General features: G+C 45.3%; 1 protein-coding gene across 1 annotated transcript; it reads right to left on the bottom strand.

The window, feature by feature from the left end:
- Positions 1–12,099: 12,099 nt before the first annotated feature.
- LOC125521689 (thaumatin-like protein 1) lies at positions 12,100–14,148 on the bottom strand. Its single transcript, XM_048686744.2, has 3 exons — positions 13,721–14,148; positions 12,887–13,562; positions 12,100–12,545 (listed from the first exon to the last, which is right to left on the bottom strand). The coding sequence occupies exons 1-3, from the start codon at positions 13,785–13,787 to the stop codon at positions 12,332–12,334; spliced, it is 957 nt and encodes a 318-aa protein (XP_048542701.1). The 5' UTR covers positions 13,788–14,148; the 3' UTR covers positions 12,100–12,331.
- Positions 14,149–18,410: the final 4,262 nt, after the last annotated feature.

The following is an 18,410-nucleotide window of genomic DNA, read 5'->3' as shown; positions in this document are numbered from 1 at the left end:
CTCCTTCGATAAATCTCCCGTCGTTAGTGTGTTGACATGGCTCTTACGGCTCAACGCATCAGCTACTATGTTAGCCTTTCCGGGATGATAATGTATTCTCATATCATAATCCTTGATGAGCTCCAACCATCTCCTTTGCCTGAGATTCAGCTCCTTCTGTGTGAAAGTGTACTTCAAACGCTTGTGATCCGTGTACACTTCACAATGGTTTCCAATGAGAAAATGTCTCCAAGTCTTTAATGCATGCACTATGGCTGCTAACTCCAAATCATGTGTGGCATAATTTAACTCATGAGGCTTAAGCTGTCATGAGGCATATGAAACAACTCTTCCCTCCTGCATAAGCACTGCTCCAAGTCCTCGACGTGACGCGTCGCAATACACCTCATAATCCTTGTTCTGATCCGGCAAAATCAACACTGGTGATGTAACCAAACGTTTCTTCAACTCCTGGAAACTGGCCTCACATTCCTCAGTCCATATGAACTTGGTATCCTTTTTCAACAACTCCGTCATAGGCTTCACAATCTTCGAGAAATTTTCAATGAATCTCCGATAGTATCCTGCAAGTCCCAGAAAACTCTGGATTTCTCCAACTGTTGTTGGGGCTTCCCAATTTGTCACAGTGTCAACCTTGGTGGGATCTACTGCTATACCTTCTCTGGATATAACGTGTCCGAGGAATCCAACTTCCTTCAACCAAAACTCACATTTGCTAAACTTGGCATATAACTGATGTTCTCTGAGCTTCCCAAGTACCAAACACAAATGCTCATTATGCTCCTCTTCATTCTTCGAGTAAACCATAATATCATCAATGAACACTACGACGAACTTATCCAAAAACTCCATAAACACTTTGTTCATCATGTTCATAAAATAGGCAGGTGCGTTAGTCAGACCAAATGACATAACGGTATACTCATACAGCCATACCTGGTGGTAAAAGCCGTCTTAGGTATATCCTGTTCTCGAATCTTCAACCGATGGTATCCTGATCGCAGATCGATCTTGGAAAATACCTTGGCTCCTTGCAATCGATCAAACAGATCATTGATCATCGATAGTGGGTACTTGTTCCTGATTGTTACTTCATTCAATCCTCGATAATCGACAACCATCCTTAACGATCCATCCTTTTTCTCCACTAGAAGTACTGGCGATCCCCAAGGCGAAGAACTTGGGCGAATATAGCCTTTATCCAGTAACTCCTTAATATGCTTCTTAATCTCCTCCAAATCCTTTGCGGGCATCCTGTATGGTCTCTTAGATATTGGCCATGTGCCTGGCAAAAGCTCAATCAAAAACTCAATGTCTCTATCTGGTGGCATGCCTGGCAACTCCTCTGGAAATACATCAAGAAAATCCTTTACCACCGGTACTTCCTCCTGTACAACTCTTGTTAGGGAATTTACTTGAGTCCTCTTAGGCACATGTCGGGATACATACTTGATCCTTCTTCCTTCTGGGGTGGTAAGAAAAATCGACTTACTGGCGCAATCGATGTTTCCTCCATACATCGACAGCTAATCCATACCCAGAATTACATCCAAACCTTGTGATTCCAAAATGATCAAATCCGAGGGAAACACATGCCTACCTATACTCAATGGCACTTGAAAACACCCTCGGCTGGTCATATACTCCGCTCCTGGTGAGCTTACTAGCATAGGTGTTCTAAGAACCTTGGTGGGCAGGTTATACTTATCCACAAATCCCCGTGAGATGTATGAATGCGATGCACCAGTATCAAAAAGAACGATTGCAGTAAAAGACTTAACCAAAAACTTACCGATTACTGCATCCGACTGTTCTTCAACCTCCTCCACGTTTACGTGGTTCACCTGTCCCCTATTGAAAGGGTTCGGCTTCTTCCCCGAGCTTCCATTGCCATTTCCATTCTGGGATTCAGGACATTCATTGGCATAATGCCCGGTCTTCTGACACTTAAAGCAACTGACTTGGCTCAGGTCTCTCTTGGCTGGGGTTGATGGGTTGGTATGGTTCTGGCCGTTGCTTCCTCCATTCCCATTACCATTCTTGGGGCCATTATGATTATGCGAACTTCCTCCTCCATGAGTATTCTGAAAAGGTCCTCCTGGTTTAGGGGTAAAACGCGGCTTCTACTGCGCTCCAGAGTTGTACTTCCCTTGTCCATACTTCCTCTTACGGTTCTCAATTTGCTGCTGCTTCCCTTCAATCATAAGAGCACGATCTACCAACTCCTGATAGTTGTTGAAGCTTGCTACCATCAACTGCATGCTCAACTCATCATTCAGTCCTTCCAGAAACTTCTCCTGCTTAGCTGCATCTGTAGCAACGTCATCCGGGGCAAAACGTGCTAGCTTACTAAAGTCATCCACATACTGGCCAACTGTCCGTCCTCCTTGGCGCAAGTTGCGAAACTCACGCTTCTTCATGGCCATAGCTCCTGCTGAAACATGAGCAATACGAAAAGCCTGCTGAAACGGGTCCCACGTAACATTGTCGATAGGGTAAGTGGCTGTGAAATTCTCCCACCATGATGCTGTGGGTCCATCCAACTGATGTGCGGCAAATTTCACCTTTTCCGCATCTGTGCATCCTGCCGTGGTCAACTCCCTTGCTGTCTTGCAGAGCCAATCATCTGCTACTATAGACTTGGTGCTACTGGAGAACACCGGCGGATGCAGCCTAAGAAAACGGGTTAAGTGATCAACAGGTGGTGGTGGTGGTGGGTTGTTGTTGTTGTTCCCCTGATTCTGATTCTGGACTAGCAACTGCATCAACGTATTCTGCTGCTAGATCTACTGAGTGAGCTTCGGTGGGAAGGTAAATCCGGGGTCATGTCTCGGAGGCATCTGATGGGTTTAGAAAAGATGAGATTTAAGAATAGAGAGAGGTCTAGAGAGAAAACACTACCCATATGCACATGAGGCAATTGCAAACAATTCACTTCATTCAATCAAACAAGGGCATACAATCGGTCTAACTATCGCAAAAGTGCTCGGACTACTCTATTTACATGGTGGAATACTACTACTGATGGGGTGGTCTACTAGAAATATTCTTCGGTTGCAGACTCCATGATATCTGCTCCAGCTTCATCAACATAGTCATCATCACTAATTCGCTATCATCTGGGTCTGAGTCGGTGTCGTCGATGATGATGTAGTCTTCTGGACGAATCTCCTTGGGTTCTTCGTCTTCTTCTACTGGTGTAGGGTCTCCCATGAATATTCCGATCTTCTTGATCAGGCCGTCATTCTTCTCCACTAATACTTAGATTTCCTCCATGTAATCTTCACGTGTGGCCTTGAGTTCTTCCTCCAGTTCCGTGATTCTTGTCCTCGCCTTCTTCAGATCTATCATGTCTGCGCACATCTGGTTCTCCTGACGTCGAATGTGCTGATTTAACTCCTGGATGAAAGATGCGATTGATCTATCCTTCTTGGTGCTGACAGTGCTCATCTCGGCGCCCACAAATTTGGTAGATAGTATCCTTGAGATCATTGCGGTAAACTTCTCCAATACGTCCCATGGCGATGTGAGCTGCCATGCTCTTTCCTAGACTCCAGGTTGGTGCATCTAAGGAAAAATCTATGGGCTCAGTGACTGGCATGAACATCCTTCCTGGAACATGAACTTGAATCATCCAGCGCTCCTCTTCAGGTAAAGTGGCTTTTTAGGTTCCGGTGAAGCTTGGTACTCTGATGTTCAGGTATTTAGTGACTCCCTTCAAGTGACGTCCAAACGGTGTATCTTCATCCGGTTGCGTGAACTTGTTCCTTGCATCCGCCATCCTAAAAGAGTAGAAAAGATGAGAAGTCAGAAATGAGAAGAGTGAGTAGTGATCTAGGGCTTTTGCTTAGTGGTCGTGTCCTACAGTCAGCGTGTGCTCTGATACCATCTTGTAGCGACCAGACCTCAAACGGTCTGATCTCTGTGCTTCAGTGTCATCCCTGGATCAGTAATGCTGACATGCACAGTACTTGAAGGATTTACAACAGAGTAGCAATCACACACTTATTACATCGAATGTCTCAAAAGAGAACTTATTACAAATAATATGGCTTAAGGCCATCTAATGATGATAATAGCGGAAGGCTTGGAAGATAAGTGAGCCCATCAACTCCAACGGCATCACTGAGTATAGAACCAAGACCTAAAGGAACCTTACTCGTCGTCTGAAAAGTCTGCAACATGAACGTTGCAGCCCAAAATGGGTCAGCACATGGTATGTGTAGGCAATGTAACACATAGAGAGTAATGAAAGAATAAGACTATACTACATGCATATTTGGCTGGTGGAAAGCTCTATGGTTACAGTTTTGCATAAAGCCAATTTTTCCCTACTGCAAAGGAATAAATTTTATTTAACTATCACGGTAGTTGTTAAACATTGAGAGTGTAGACACCCTCTCAATCCCAATTAAGCATCATCATTAAAACCCAACAAAATTAATTAGAGTAACATGATGAGATTCACATGATAATCCAAGTACTAGATACTCAAGCTGTCCATAATCGGGGACATGGCTAACCATGATTAGTTTATACACTCTGCAGAGGTTTGTGCACTTTTCCCCACAAGACTCGATCTCCTATGTTGGGATTCTTGCACTACATGGTGTTTGAGAAACGGATGACCGAGACATAGTCTTTCAGAAGTGCTAGCACCTTACGAACGGGTATACCGTTACACCTACTTTCCCCTACATCTGCTAGTCTACCACTGTAAGAGTTCGCACGACTTAATCAACTATGCTAGAGCCCATGGTAGCTTGTGGATGCACACGGAAGTTTCTAGTATGGACGATCTCATGATCCCTTTGAGCCTGGGTGGCGGTCCATAAAGAAAAACAGGCAATGGTTGGAATACCCAGGTGCCTCAATCCACCCAGATGTGTGTTTAAGTTGCCACCTTAAATAAACCATTAATTTAACAATCTCACATATGTCATGGATACACTCACCCAATCCACGTCTACTAGCATAGCATGGCAATATAAGCAACATAGCAGTAACTCCCAAGGGTTTGATAATAAAATAGGTAATAGGTACTACCTCATCTACTTCCCAACCCACAATTTAATTAGGTCCTAATCATGCAATGTTTGAGGATTGATCTAATGCAATGAAACTGGGTAGTAGGAGGTATGATCAAAATGTTACTTGCCTTGCTGATGATCCGCGAAACCTAGCGATTCGAAGTAGCAAGCGGCGCACTCCGGGTACTCTATCGCAAACAAACAAGCATACAATAAGTACTCACCTAATGCACGGGTAAAACTCAAATAAGAGATCTAACCAGAAAGTTCAACTTAAGAAATCCGGTTTGCAAAAGAATCGAATCGAACGAAGCAACGAAAGTCAAACGACAAAAGAAACAAGCTTCGTTTACTAATCTGGATCTAAGTCAAATTTTACAGAGGCAAAAACTTGTTTGAGTTGGTTAAACGGAAAGAGGGTTTCGAGACGAAACTCCAGGCGCTTGAATCGCTAGATTCCGATAAACGAGCGAAAAGTTATACTAGAACGAAAATCGGATCAGGAATCGCGAACAGAAATAATCGCGGAAAATCCGAGAAAAAGAAAAATGACGAACAGATTAACGAACGAACGTTTGTTATCTGGAACTAAACGATAAATGTGTTTGTTAAAATGAACGAACGAGCGAACGCTCGCTAAATAAACTAAACTGAAAAAAAACCGATCTATCTAAAAAACAGATCTAAAAAACCGATCAAAAACCGGCGAAAACCGAACGATTTTCTAGGAAAAACCGGCGGCGGGGTCAACCTCGGCGGCGGCGGCGGCAGGACTCCGGCGGCGGCGGCTCCGGTGGCGGCGGCGCGGGGCATGGGCGGCGGTGCGGCAAGGCGGCGGCGCGGCGCGGCGTCGGGCGGCGCGGCGGTGGCGCGTGGCAGCGTCGGGCGGCGGGGCGGTGGCCTAGGGTTAGGGTTCCGGTGCGGGCGGCGGCTTGGGCTAACGGGGGGGTCAGCGCTATATAAAGGCCCGGCCGGAGGAGTCCTGGCCGAACACGGCCCAAAGTCGGTTTCGTTTTTTTTTATAATTACGCGCAGAAAAACAAATAAAAGAAATACTAAAAAGACTCCAAAAATCCCGAAATAAATTTTCCCCGGCTTCTAAAATCAAGCCGAACAGGATGAACATTTATTTGGGTCCTAAATGCAATTTTGAAAAACGCGCATTTTTCCTAAATTCAAATAAAATAGCAAAGAACTCCAAAATAAAATCTTATTTGATTTTATTATTAAAACCTCAATATTTCTTTATTTTGGGAAAGTCATTTTATTCCCTCTCTCATATTTTTAAAATAGAAATAATTGAAGATAAAATAAATAAAATCAAATGATCCTATTTTCAAAATTTGAGAAAACTCAAAAATGAAAATCATGAAATCTCCAACTCTCTCCGAGGGTCCTTGAGTTGCGTAGAATTTCTAGGATCAAGCCAGAAGCAAATAAAAATATGATATGCATTGATGATCTAATGTATAACATTCCAAATTGAAAATTTGGGATGTTACAGCATACAACTTGTCCATCCTCATCTTGCTTATTCTGAGACACCCATTTTGTTCCAATGACGTTTTGATCACCGTTGGACTTCTCAACCAATGTCCACACTTGGTTTAGTTCAAAGTTGTGTAGCTCTTCGTGCATAGAATTTATCCAATCCGGGTCTTCAAGGGCTTCCTATACCATCATAGGTTCAATGCTAGAAATGAATGAGTAATGTTCACAAAAGTTAGCCAAATGAGTTTTACAGCGAGTGGTTCTCCCGGTGTTGATGTCGTCGAGGATTTGTTCAACGGGGTGATTCTTTGAGACTCTTTCTCTAACTCATGAGAGCTTTTTCTTGGGTTGTGGTGGAACATCCTCATCATCATCTTCTCCATTATTGGTGGCGTCATTGTTTTCTTGTGGAGGTGGAGAAGGAGGTCGGGGTTGGTCATCTTGTTGTACTTCCTCATTCCCTTTGTCTTGTCGTGTTCCACTTGTGGATGCCTCCATGTCAACTTGTGGTTCACCTTGATGTGAAGTTGAGGCTTCCACTTGAATGGACGAAGTATTCTCCTTCACCTCCGTTGGACGGATCTTGCCAATAGACAAATCCTGAATTTATTTTGAGGGGTCTTTGTCTCCTACATCAATTGGCAGTTGCTCTACTTGCGAGCCATTGGATTCATAAAACTTCACATCTACTGTCTCTTCAACCTTTCGAGTGAAATTTTTTTAGACACGGTAAGTGTGAGAGTTTTAGCTATAACTGAGTAGAAAACCTTCATGAGATTTAGGAGCAAATTTCGAACGACAATGCTTTATCAAGACTATAGCACTTTGATCCAAATAATCAAAAGTATCCAACTTGGGATTTGTTACCGGTGAGTAGCTCGTATGCCATTTTGCCAAGAAGCTTGTGAAGATATAGTCGATTTGTAGCATGACAAGCTGTCTCAATTGTTTCCGCCCAAAAGTGTCTTGGTGTCTTTTATTCATCAAGCATCGTTCTCGCAATATCAATAAGAGTCCGGTACTTCCTCTCAACAACTCCATTTTGTTGAGGTGTGTACGTAACCGAGAACTCATGTGAAATCCCTTCTTCATCAAAAAAGGTACCCACATTAGCGTTCTTGAACTCCGTTCCATTGTCACTTCGAACCTTCTTGATCTTCACTTCAAATTGATTTTGGGCCTTCTTAGTGAAGTTCTTGAAGATATTTTGGACCTGGGATTTTTCATCAAGAAAGAACACCCACGTAAATCTGGAAAAAAGCATCAACAATGACCAAACCGAAAGAGTTACCACTAAGACTTTTGTAAGCATTGGGACCAAAGAGGTCCATGTGAAGTAGCTCAAGTGGCCTTCTCATGATCATGATGTTCTTCATGGGATGACTTCCTCCAACTTGTTTTCCCTTGGAGTTGTCTCCAAAAGTCACATACTTGCGTGGACCATCATTTTTGGCAAGCTCACAGAACATGTCTTTATCTCCGGTCATGTGATCAGTACATCCACTATCAAGAATCCACTCTTTTCCTCCATATATGTAATTTCGAAGATTCGCCATGAGACTAAGATTCCTCATAGTCTTCTCACATTCTATGTCAAATTCTTCGTCATCGTCATAATACCCATGCTCAATGTCATCATCATCGTCATGTGTGTAGTCATCACCTAGTTCAAGTGATTCATTAGACATATGACCATGACAATGTGCAAGCTTGTGAATTCTAATGGTTTCCGTGATGATGCTACTAATGGCTCCATCATCACCCTTGGCACGCATAAGATCACGGAGCTCAAATAGACATTCATCGAACTTGGGATCATTAGGCTTCATCTTATGGAAAGCAATGGACTTTTGAAGAATTTCATTCAGATTTTTCAAAGAGTAATTTGGAAAGGGTTCCTCAAGATAATTCAATATAGTATATGCGCATTCAAAGGTTGGCAAGCAAACAAGCACATTTCTAGGCAATCCTCTAATGATAAGATTAACAGTCCTAAGATTGTGAACCATGTCAAGATACTCATCGGGGGTAGGATGCAAAGGATCAATGGGAGACACATAAGGGCTAAGAATATACTTGTTCAAATTGTATTAATTGAAAATCTCAAGCATCTTATTTTTCCAAGAACCATAAAACTCCCCATCAAGAATAGGCACTCTATGTCTAATACATCCGACCGTAGACTCGTCCATCTCCCTCCAATGGTAATTAAACCAAAGGAACGAAGACCAATGCTCTGATATTAATTGAAAGGATCGAGAAGAGGGGTCTAGAGGGGGAGATTAGACCCTTAACAAGTAAAAGTGGCAGTTTTTAGTTTCTTCAAGTTAAGGTTGAGTTTAGCACATGTTAAAGGGCACACAATACATTTTACACAAACATAACAAGAGTATGAGCAGCAGAAATAGTAAAGCATGCAAGTGCAAGAATGTAAAGGGATCGAATTGGAGTGTGCAAACGCAATGGAGACGCGGACAATTTTTGGCATGGTTTTCGATAGGTGGTGCTATCGCACGTCCATGTTGATGGAGACTTCAATCCACAAAGGGTAACGGCTGCGCGAGTCGACCGAGGGCTCCACCCACAAAGGGCCCACGAAGAAGCAACCTTGTCTATCCCACCATGGCCATCGTCCATGAAGGACCTGCCTCATTCGGTTAGATCTTCACGAAGTAGGCGATCTTCTTGCCCTTATAGACTTCTTGGTTCAACTCCACATCATGTCGGAGGCTCCCAAGGGACACCTAACCAATCTATGAGACATCACTCTCCAAAAGGAAATAGATGGTGTGTTGATGATGAACTCCTTGCTCTTGTGCTTGAAATGATAGTCCCCCCAATACTCAACTCTCTCTCATAGATTTGGCTATGGTGGAAGAAGGATTTGATTGGAAAGCAACTTGGGGAAGGCTAGAAATCAAGGTTCAAATGGTAGAAATGGAAACTCGTGATCTCAACACATGAGTAGGTGGCTCTCTCTCGGAAAATGAATGGTGGAAGTGTAGGCATGTTCTGATGGCTCTCTCCATGAGGAAGAGAGGTGGAGGGGTATATATAGCCTCCACACAAAATCCAACCGCTACACACTTTTGACCCATCTCGGTGGCACCGCTTAGAAAACTCGGTGGCACCAATCTGTGTAAAAATATGAACGTTAGAAATCTCGGTGGGACCGCAGGAAACAACTCGGTGGGACCGATGTGCTGGGGCTTGGGGCAAACCTCATCTCGGTGGTGCCGATTGCATCATCCCGGTGGAACCGAAGTGAAGCAATAAGGCAACAGAGAATCAGTCAAGCCATCTCGGCAAGACCGATTACAACATCTCGGTGGGACCAAATTGATTGCAACAAGTCATAGAGAGCTGGCAAGGCCATCTCGATGGGACCGAAGTGAAGCAATAGGACAACAGAGAATCAATCAAGCCATCTCGGTGAGACCGATTGCAACATCTCGGTGGGACTGAATTGATTGCAACAAGTCACAGAGAGTTGGCAAGGCCATCTCGGTGGGACCGATATCCATATCGGTGGAACTGGATTGTTAGGGTTTTGGCAGCGGCTAAGTCCAGATGAACTCGGTGGCTCCGGGTAGGAAATATCGGTGTGACCAAGTTGGGAATTTAGGGTTTGGACATATTTGGGTAGAGAAAGTGGTTGAGGGTTTTGGAGCAATATCACTAAGCACTTGAGCAAATAGATTGTTAAGCAACACCTCATCCCCTTTTAATAGTATTGGCTTTCCTAGGAACTCAATGCAATCTTGGATCACTTAAACAAAAATGTAGATTCTTAAGCTTTTGCTAATCCTTGTCCTTAGCATTTTGAGGGGGTTTCACATCCTCTTGTCCTTGCCACTCCACTGTTGAACTTATCTAAAATATACTAGATAAAACTATTAGTCCAACAAGGGAAATGCTGACATTAATTATCAAAATCACCCAGGGAGCACTTATGCTTTCAAGTTGGTCTTTGCGCCAATGGCGCAACGGGTCATCTAGTGTTGTTAAAGCCTTGCACATGGAGGAGGGTACAATATGGGTCTTCCTTTTCTTCACCTTCGACAACAAACCGACTATCTTTTGCCGTTCTTTTAACCGTCTCCAATGTTGCTCGCGCTAAGTGTTTATGTCAAACTTGTGACCTACACTGTTGTACTGTACTATTAGTGTGGTGGTTGTGATTCTTGAACATATGTTGATATGTATGATATAATAAAAAATATGTTGAGTTGTTCCTACATTCGAAATCAAATGCAAATTCTGGTGAATTAGCTATTGCAACAATTTAATTATAGAGAGATAAACACCTTGTGTTTGATTCTACAGATGCTAACACCTTTTTTAGACTTGGTTAAACTTAGGAAGTTTGCCTTCGGATAAATCTAGAATTTTAGTTAATTTGGAACGATGAAGTATGTTGCAATATGTTTTTTTCGTTGTTGCCTATGGTATTCTAGTTAGTTGCGTCGTTTTTTCATGTCACATAGTATGTTGCACCCCCATTTCAACTTTTGTTTTTGTTGCAACAAAATAGAGATTTAGTGTGTGCCCAAATTGTTTTACTGTATGGGCATGTTTGAACTGCAACACCTTAGAATGATTTTTTGAGATCTTGACAGAAATTTTGCGCACACAAAATAGTTATATGTGGGAGTTTGATGTTGCAATCCAAAAGATGGAAGTTTCACCCGGCAGATGCCTTAGCATCGGCCATCTGTGTATTTAATTAAGCAAAAGCATAAATATGATCACAACCAAACAAAGAAGCAATCTGGCCACCAGATGTCGAAACAGGACAAAAAAACTTTAAGATAAACCGCTGCATCTTCCAAAAGTATGATTTGCCAGCATTAGCCGATGAAATAAAAAAGATGCAAGATGAGACGTCGCCTTCAGCTTGTTAGTGCAGAGGTAGCATCAACGTAGAAGGTCAGTTGATGGTACATGAACAATGGACGTCTGAAGTGAGGAGACCAAAGGCAAAGTGTGACATGGCTAGAACTATTCCTATGCCTGATCTGCTCATAGATAACATCGAATGGACGAAAATGCAGGAACCTTATCAAATATGCCTACTACGTATGTCATTCTTCACGTACTCTTGTTAGTATTATGCCAAATGGGAACCCTGCGTATCCTCAAAAAAAAAAAGGAACCCTGCTTATTATACTGCAACGCCAATTGGTATTCCGAGTAGATGATCAGTTGTAGTAACAGCCAGCAGTCAACATCTTCGCCTGACTGCCTCCTCTTTTCGCTTTCTTTCTCTTTCAGCACCGAACATCATATCTTCAGACTTCAGTGACAACAGAAAATTGATTTACAGCTCAAACAGGATCTGCACATAATGTTGCTTCTTTTTTTATGTTTTCCTATGCGAACATAATTGCTACTCACAGGTCAACTTCATGCTTCACTTGTAAGAAGGCATTTCAGATTTTTACAAAAAAAAGGAGCTCAGAAGGCAGAGCAATAGTATATTCAGATCTTACAGTCTTCCCACTTCAAAGCTTGCGATCTCCTAGTGACGATGCACTGATCAGGATCCCCACAAAAAAATTGCGCAGAAAGATGAATATAACCAGAAGAACAATGTTTTCAAAAAGGCAATAAAGCAATATGAAATGCCACTACTAGAACAACTACAATTGCCAACATGAGGACGCGTCATGTTCTTTATCAACAAGCAAAAAGGCCTAAAGAACATGATATCCACGTCTCTTCCTCTAGAGCTCTGATCCTCTTTTTTTATCCTAAAAAAACCCTCTGCAGATCACTCCTAGGGATGAAGAATCGCCTGCCTTGCCCGGTCATAACAAGCTGAAACGGGGATGACCCCCCTGTGCCGCGGCAAGCACGACGGCCACAGCAATTGCCAGGGCAGCTTGGAAACCTCCGGACGCCGACCATGATGCCATGGTGCTTCCACCGGCGCCGCTGGTTTTCTTCAAAGATGCCAGCCACACGTCGTCCTCAAGCTGCTCATGGCTCGGCCTCCGCAATGCGTGCTTGTTCGGTTTGCCACTGCGAAGCGTCAAAGGTGATTGATCTAATTAGAGACTCAAAGGCCATTGCAACTTTCTCGCCAAGACCCCACATGCAAGGTGGGGATGGGGATGGAACAAAGGCGAAAGAAAGAACAACTCAATCAATCAAAGCTTCTTTTCCTTGCTCAAAGCCTAACTTTGTCACTTTCTCTTCTTTCCCCATTCCCCATTCCGAATCAAAATCTCATTATATTTTCTAGCCCAGAGAAAATATCATTGTTGAGTTGAATCAGATTCAGTCATTCAGATCTGCAACACTGTGATTTCAACTAGATCGTACTGTCATAGCATCGGAAACTATTCAGAGGAAGGTAGTACCTGTAAGGATTGGACTGCGGGCAGAAGGTAATGGTGTAATCGGTGTGGTTGCAGGTGAAGGTGGAGGTGGCGTCGTCGTAGGCGTAGCTGTAGGACTTGGGGCACGCCGACTTGAAGAGCTGCGAGTACTGGGAGGGGTGGCACGTGTCAGGGTTCCCGTAGGCGCCGTTGCAGCAGAACTCGGGCTTGCCGAAGGCCTCGCAGGCGCTGCGGCAGGCGAGGCCGCCGCCGGAGCGGAGCTCGGAGGGGCAGCGCTCGTTGAGGTCGACGAGGCACCCGGTGTCGGGGCACCCAGGCACGGACGGCTGCACGAGCATGGGCAAGTTGTAGCCGTCGACGAGGCTGACGTCATAGAAGTCCTTCCCGCCGTCGCCGTCGAGGGTGAACTCCGCGAGCGTGGCGGGCGGGGTGGCCCCGGCGCCGCGGCACTCTATCTCGCCGGAGCCGCAGTCCCCCGTGACGCAGGTGCCCTTGCCGCCGTTGAAATTACAGCCAGAGCGCGCCCAGAAGCGGCCCGACCACCCGGTCGGCCCGTAGATTGAGCGCGACTGGCCCGGCGAGAGCGCGAAGCCGGTGGTCTCCAGCGGCGGCGAGGTGGAGCCCGAGAGCAACCCGGGCCACACCGTGTCCGTGCACCGGTTGGCGAAGGTGAACGTGATGGCGCTCACTACCGGTCCTGTGCGCCGCAGAAAAAAATACACAAATCCGAACACTCAGCTCACCAAATCGAAAACCAAGCTCGCAGCTCTACCGCGCGCCTCCAAATCAGGACCAATCCAACGAGAATACCACTTCCACAAGCACTAGTGGATGAACTGTCGGGTGGATCGATACCTTGGAAGAAGGTGAGAAGGAGGACAATCGATGCCGGAGAGCCGAGGAGCAGCGACGGCTGAGCCATGGAAGGCCTTCCAAGACTAGCTCTCGAATTGAGGGCGAAACCAGTGAAGCCGCGCTGCGCTGTTGCTTTCCTGTGGAGGAGGAGGAGCTTGGTGACTGGCGAGCTTGCCGAACTGGAATATGGTGGGAAGGCTACGCGGAGGAAAAGGCGGCCGTGTGGTGTGGTGGGGCGGTTGTAGAGGGGGGAGAGGAGAGTGGAGGGCGAAGTGGGCACGAGCACCACCGACCGCGGTCTACACTCGCTCAGCTGATTTTTACTCTGCCGAAGCGGGGGCGGCACGAGCACGACCGCAGCCGGCCGGCGAGATCAACAACGGCCGAGCCAGGCCGGACTCGAATGATTTCCACCTGTCACGGGAGTCAAAGGCTGCGATGCCGATGCGAGCCTCAGAAATTCGGTGTTGTCTTCTATACGTAGTATTTCCTTTGTAAGAGCATCATCAAAACCGTCTCATACGTCTGGGCGGGCTGTCCGGTCAATGTTCGGTCACGTTTTTTTCAATCTAAACGAACGCCTCAGACGGACCTCAAACACCCAAACTGACCGGCATCCCCCATATTCAGTTCAAATATGGGGCGAATATGAGGTGGCCCTGGCATGCCGGGAGCGTTCCCCTGACAAGCCCAGCCTACCACTGACCTCACGGATGTCCCACAAAAAAACCCATCGGCCTCGTCGATCTGAAACCGTAGCTCACTCACTCTCCTCTCTCGCTCCGTCCTCTCCTGTTCCCTTTGCGATTCCAATCGAATCCGGCGCAATGTCGAGCTTCGGCAGCCGCTCCCATGACGAGGTGGATCCGGAGTATGAGCTTGGCCTCCGCATCGCCTTGGAGCGGTCCAAGGTGGACACGGGAGCAGCTCCGAATCTGCAGCCTCGCCGTAGCCGCAGCTTCCCCGTCGGCGCATCTCGGATGTCGTTGCTGGCCCCTCCCGGCCCATGGGCAGCTCCGACAAACGGTCAGCGCAATCGGCACCTTCCCTATGTCGTCCCCTCGCCCCGCCGGCTGCTGCTTCCCCACGCCGCCCCCTCGCCCTGCCGGCTGCTGCTTCCCCACGCCGTCCCCTCGCCCCGCCGGTAGCTGCTCCCCCTCGTGGGCAGCGGTAGGTGCTTGTGCCCGCCCCGCCGGCCCGAACGCGCACGCTGGAGTCGGAGGTGCGCGTCGCCCGCCGCGAGAGGCATCGGGCAAGGGAGAGGGAGGCTGTGGATAACCCTGTCCTCCGCCGGCGTGGGTTACCGGCGGAGCTCGACGAGGACCAACGACTCCTCGCGTGGTTCTACTGCTGGTCGCTTACGACGGCGGAGACGGACGCTCGGCGGCTCCGCCGGAAGAACGCCAAGGCTCTTCGACTTGCCATTGAGCAGTCCGAGCAAGAGGCATTGGAGAAGGCGAAGGAGGCGGCTCGGCTGGCCAACCTCAGGCGCCAGTAGGACCGGGTCGTCCAACACATCAAGGGCCTCGTCATCGTCGACTCCTCCTCTGATGACGACCATGGCTCCTCCTCCGACGAATCGGACGATTCTCCACCAGCCGCCGACGGGTACAGCTACGCCGGCGACCATAAGGGGAATGGGCCGGCCCGGAAGTGGTGAAGTTGATTTTAATTTCAAGTTTTAGATGTAGTATAACATTGTTCTTCGTTTATTTGAACTTTGGTGGATCTTTTGGTGAACTATTGTGCTATTTCTATGTCCGGAGCTGATGTACGTACTTTCATCGACGTTGCATGATATAGTATGGATATAGGGGTTGACATATGAGAGACACGGATGTGGATGACGCGATTTGAGGAGTGCTCGGTCACTATCCGCGGATGCGTCCGCGGGCGTTCGAGAGCCCAGATTTGCCAAGTCCGGTTGTAGATGCTCTAAGGGCATATACAATGGTGGCATATGGATACAGATGTCTCATGAAAAAAAGTAACTTGAGGCATCTATATTGATTTTTTTCTCTTCAACACAAGCTACTACTAGTGGACCTCATCATAGAATAGAAAGTAGACCCTTACTACACATGCATCCATACTCTTCATTTCAACTTTTTCAGCTTTTTATACCGGACCATATTTTTTCTCCCCAAGCACCCGTCTCTTGCAAAGGATCCTGCTTCCCTATCCAAACCTACATTCCCTGACATCCAAAACTACATGGAACATGGGGCATCACCATGAGGCTATGCATTGTACATGCCCTAAAGAAATATAAGAGAGTTTAGATCATAACGATCTAAACATTTTATATTTCTTTACGGAGGGAGTGCCAATTTAGTGAGTGTGACGCACCGGTCTACTCATTCGTTCGTTGATTATTATTTTCTTCAGTTTTGCTAAACCATAGTCATAAGTATCATCTACTTCCGCTGTTCCTAAATATAAGATGTTTTAGTAGTTCAATTAAGCTGCCAAAACGTCATATATTAAGAAACAGAGGTAGTAAGTCTATGTCATTAATTTTTTTTATTTTTTTAATCTTTGATTGTGTCACTTAGATGTGCAATAACTAGAGAACATCTAGATGTGTCCTAAACAAACCTTTTTTCTTTTTTTGCGATGAAACTAATGGTTTGATTCTGTGCTGCGTGGATTCTGGTATTTCGATTTGTTGGATGATAAAATTTTGCCATTTCTGTAGAATTGTATCACTGTATATATGTTCACATAAGCATTGAGTCGTTGAACAAGGGGACGCCCTCTCAGGGGTAGCTGGGCGTGCAGATCACGACATTTGGCAATTCACACCTGGACAGGTAACATACAAGGTATCCACAACCTATGCCACTTTGACCATTGCCCCAGAAATCATACCAGCAATCAAATGGCTATGGAAAACCTGTTGCCAACTTAAGCACAAGATTTTCTTTTGGTTATTGCTCAATGACAGGATTAACACCGGGGCCCTTTTGCAGAGAAAAGGTTTCTTTTTGCAGGATTACACTTGTGTCATGTGCAACCTGCAAGCCCTGGAGACAAGGGATCACCTTTTCTTTCATTGTCAATTTGCACAATTATGCTGGAGCTACATTTGCACCAACTGGCAGCCAGCACATACAGGCATTCAGGAGGAAATTAGCAACCTAAAGCAACTGCTGAGTGTACCATATGCGATGGAGATCATCATCCTAACCTGCTGGGCAATCTGGACAACTAGGAATGATCACATATTCCAACACATTCAGCCAAGCATATACAGATGCAGAAAGAAGCTAAAAGAAGAACTCAAATGGATCATCTACAGAGTCAAGAGGAAGGAATACAGTGGATTTGAGGCTTGGATCAAATCCTTTAGATAACTTGCTATGCTGCTGTTGTATTTGTTGTTTACTGTCTCTTCTTTCTTTCCTTAGTTTTGTTTGTATCTTCGATGTATACTATTTTTTTATTTTTTCAGACCTTATTCTTTGTACTATATATTTTTTAAAAATAATAAAAATACACAGCAGAGTCCTGCTGTTTCCTAAAAAAAACCATTGTTACCATCCTGGTACCGTCGGAGGAAGTCAGTAGACCATGTGCATATTGATCCAAATAATGCCTGATTTACAAAGATCTTAAAGCTACTAAAGTGATTGAAAGGATCGTGGTACATGAGATGATACTGAAGGGCAAAGAGGAACTTGATTGTGAATCGAGTAATAGTGCTTACAAGGCCTCTAGTGACACTCCAAACACTTCAAGTGAGAAGTTAAAGGATGTTTCTAATGAAGAACTTGGTATCATGGTTCATGATACGTCTCCATCTATCTACTTTTTCTAAAGTTTTTGCTCTTGTTTTCGACTCTAATTTGCATGATTTGAATGAAACTAACATGAACTGACGATGTTTTCAGCAAAACTATCATGGTGTTGTTTTTTGTGCAGAAATAAAAATTCTCGGAATTGAACGAAACTTTTTGGAGAATTATTTTGGAATAAAATAAGAATTACTGGAACCAATACCACTTGACGGGGGGGGCAGCTGCCCACTAGGCACCAGGGCACGCCACCCCCCTCTGGCGCGCCCTGGTGGGTAGTGGGGCCCATGAGGCTCTGCTAACCCTAATTCCAACTCTATAAAATCCTATTTTTTGAGAAAAAAAATCAGAGAGGAAGTTTCATCGCGTTTTATGATATGGATCCACCGCCACCTTCTGTTCTTCATCGGGAGGCCAGATCTGAAGTCCGTTCGGGGCTCTGGAGAGGGGGATCTTCCGTCTTCTTCATCATCAACCATCATCCATCACCAATTTCATGATGCTCACCGCCAGGAGTGAGTAATTCCTCATAGACTTGCTGGACGGCGATGGGTTGGATGAGATTCATCATGTAATCGAGTTAGTTTTGTTAGGGCTTGATCCCTAGTATCCACTATGTTCTGAGATTGATGTTGATATGACTTTGCTATGCTTAATGCTTGTCACTAGGGCCTGAGTGACATGATTTCAGATCTGAACCGTTTATGTTTTCACCATTATATCTATGTTCTTGATTCGATCTTGCAAGTTATATGCACCTATTATGTGTTATGATCCGTAATCCCCAAGGTGACAACAATTGGGATACTTTCCGGTGATGACCGTAGTGTGAGAAGTTCATGTATTCAGTATGCGTTAATGCCTTGTTCAGGTTCTCTATTAAAAGGAGGCCT

The sequence above is a fragment of the Triticum urartu genome, chromosome 7A, assembly GCF_056163025.1.
Source record: "Triticum urartu cultivar PI428250 chromosome 7A, HENAU_Tu73, whole genome shotgun sequence".
In the NCBI taxonomy this organism is placed as follows: Eukaryota; Viridiplantae; Streptophyta; class Magnoliopsida; order Poales; family Poaceae; genus Triticum; species Triticum urartu.
Note: the sequence above shows the minus strand (reverse complement) of the source record. Positions and strands in the feature narration are given on the sequence as shown.

Bases quoted from the DNA above. Each gene is read 5' to 3' on its own strand.
- LOC125521689 (XM_048686744.2), bottom strand. From the start codon at position 13,787: ATGGCTCAGCCGTCGCTGCTCCTCGGCTCTCCGGCATCGATTGTCCTC. The intron at 13,563-13,720 runs GTATCGATCCAC...TGCGGCGCACAG, and splicing joins CCTTCTCACCTTCTTCCAAG to GACCGGTAGTGAGCGCCATC. The intron at 12,546-12,886 runs GTACTACCTTCC...GACGCTTCGCAG, and splicing joins CCGCAGTCCAATCCTTACAG to TGGCAAACCGAACAAGCACG.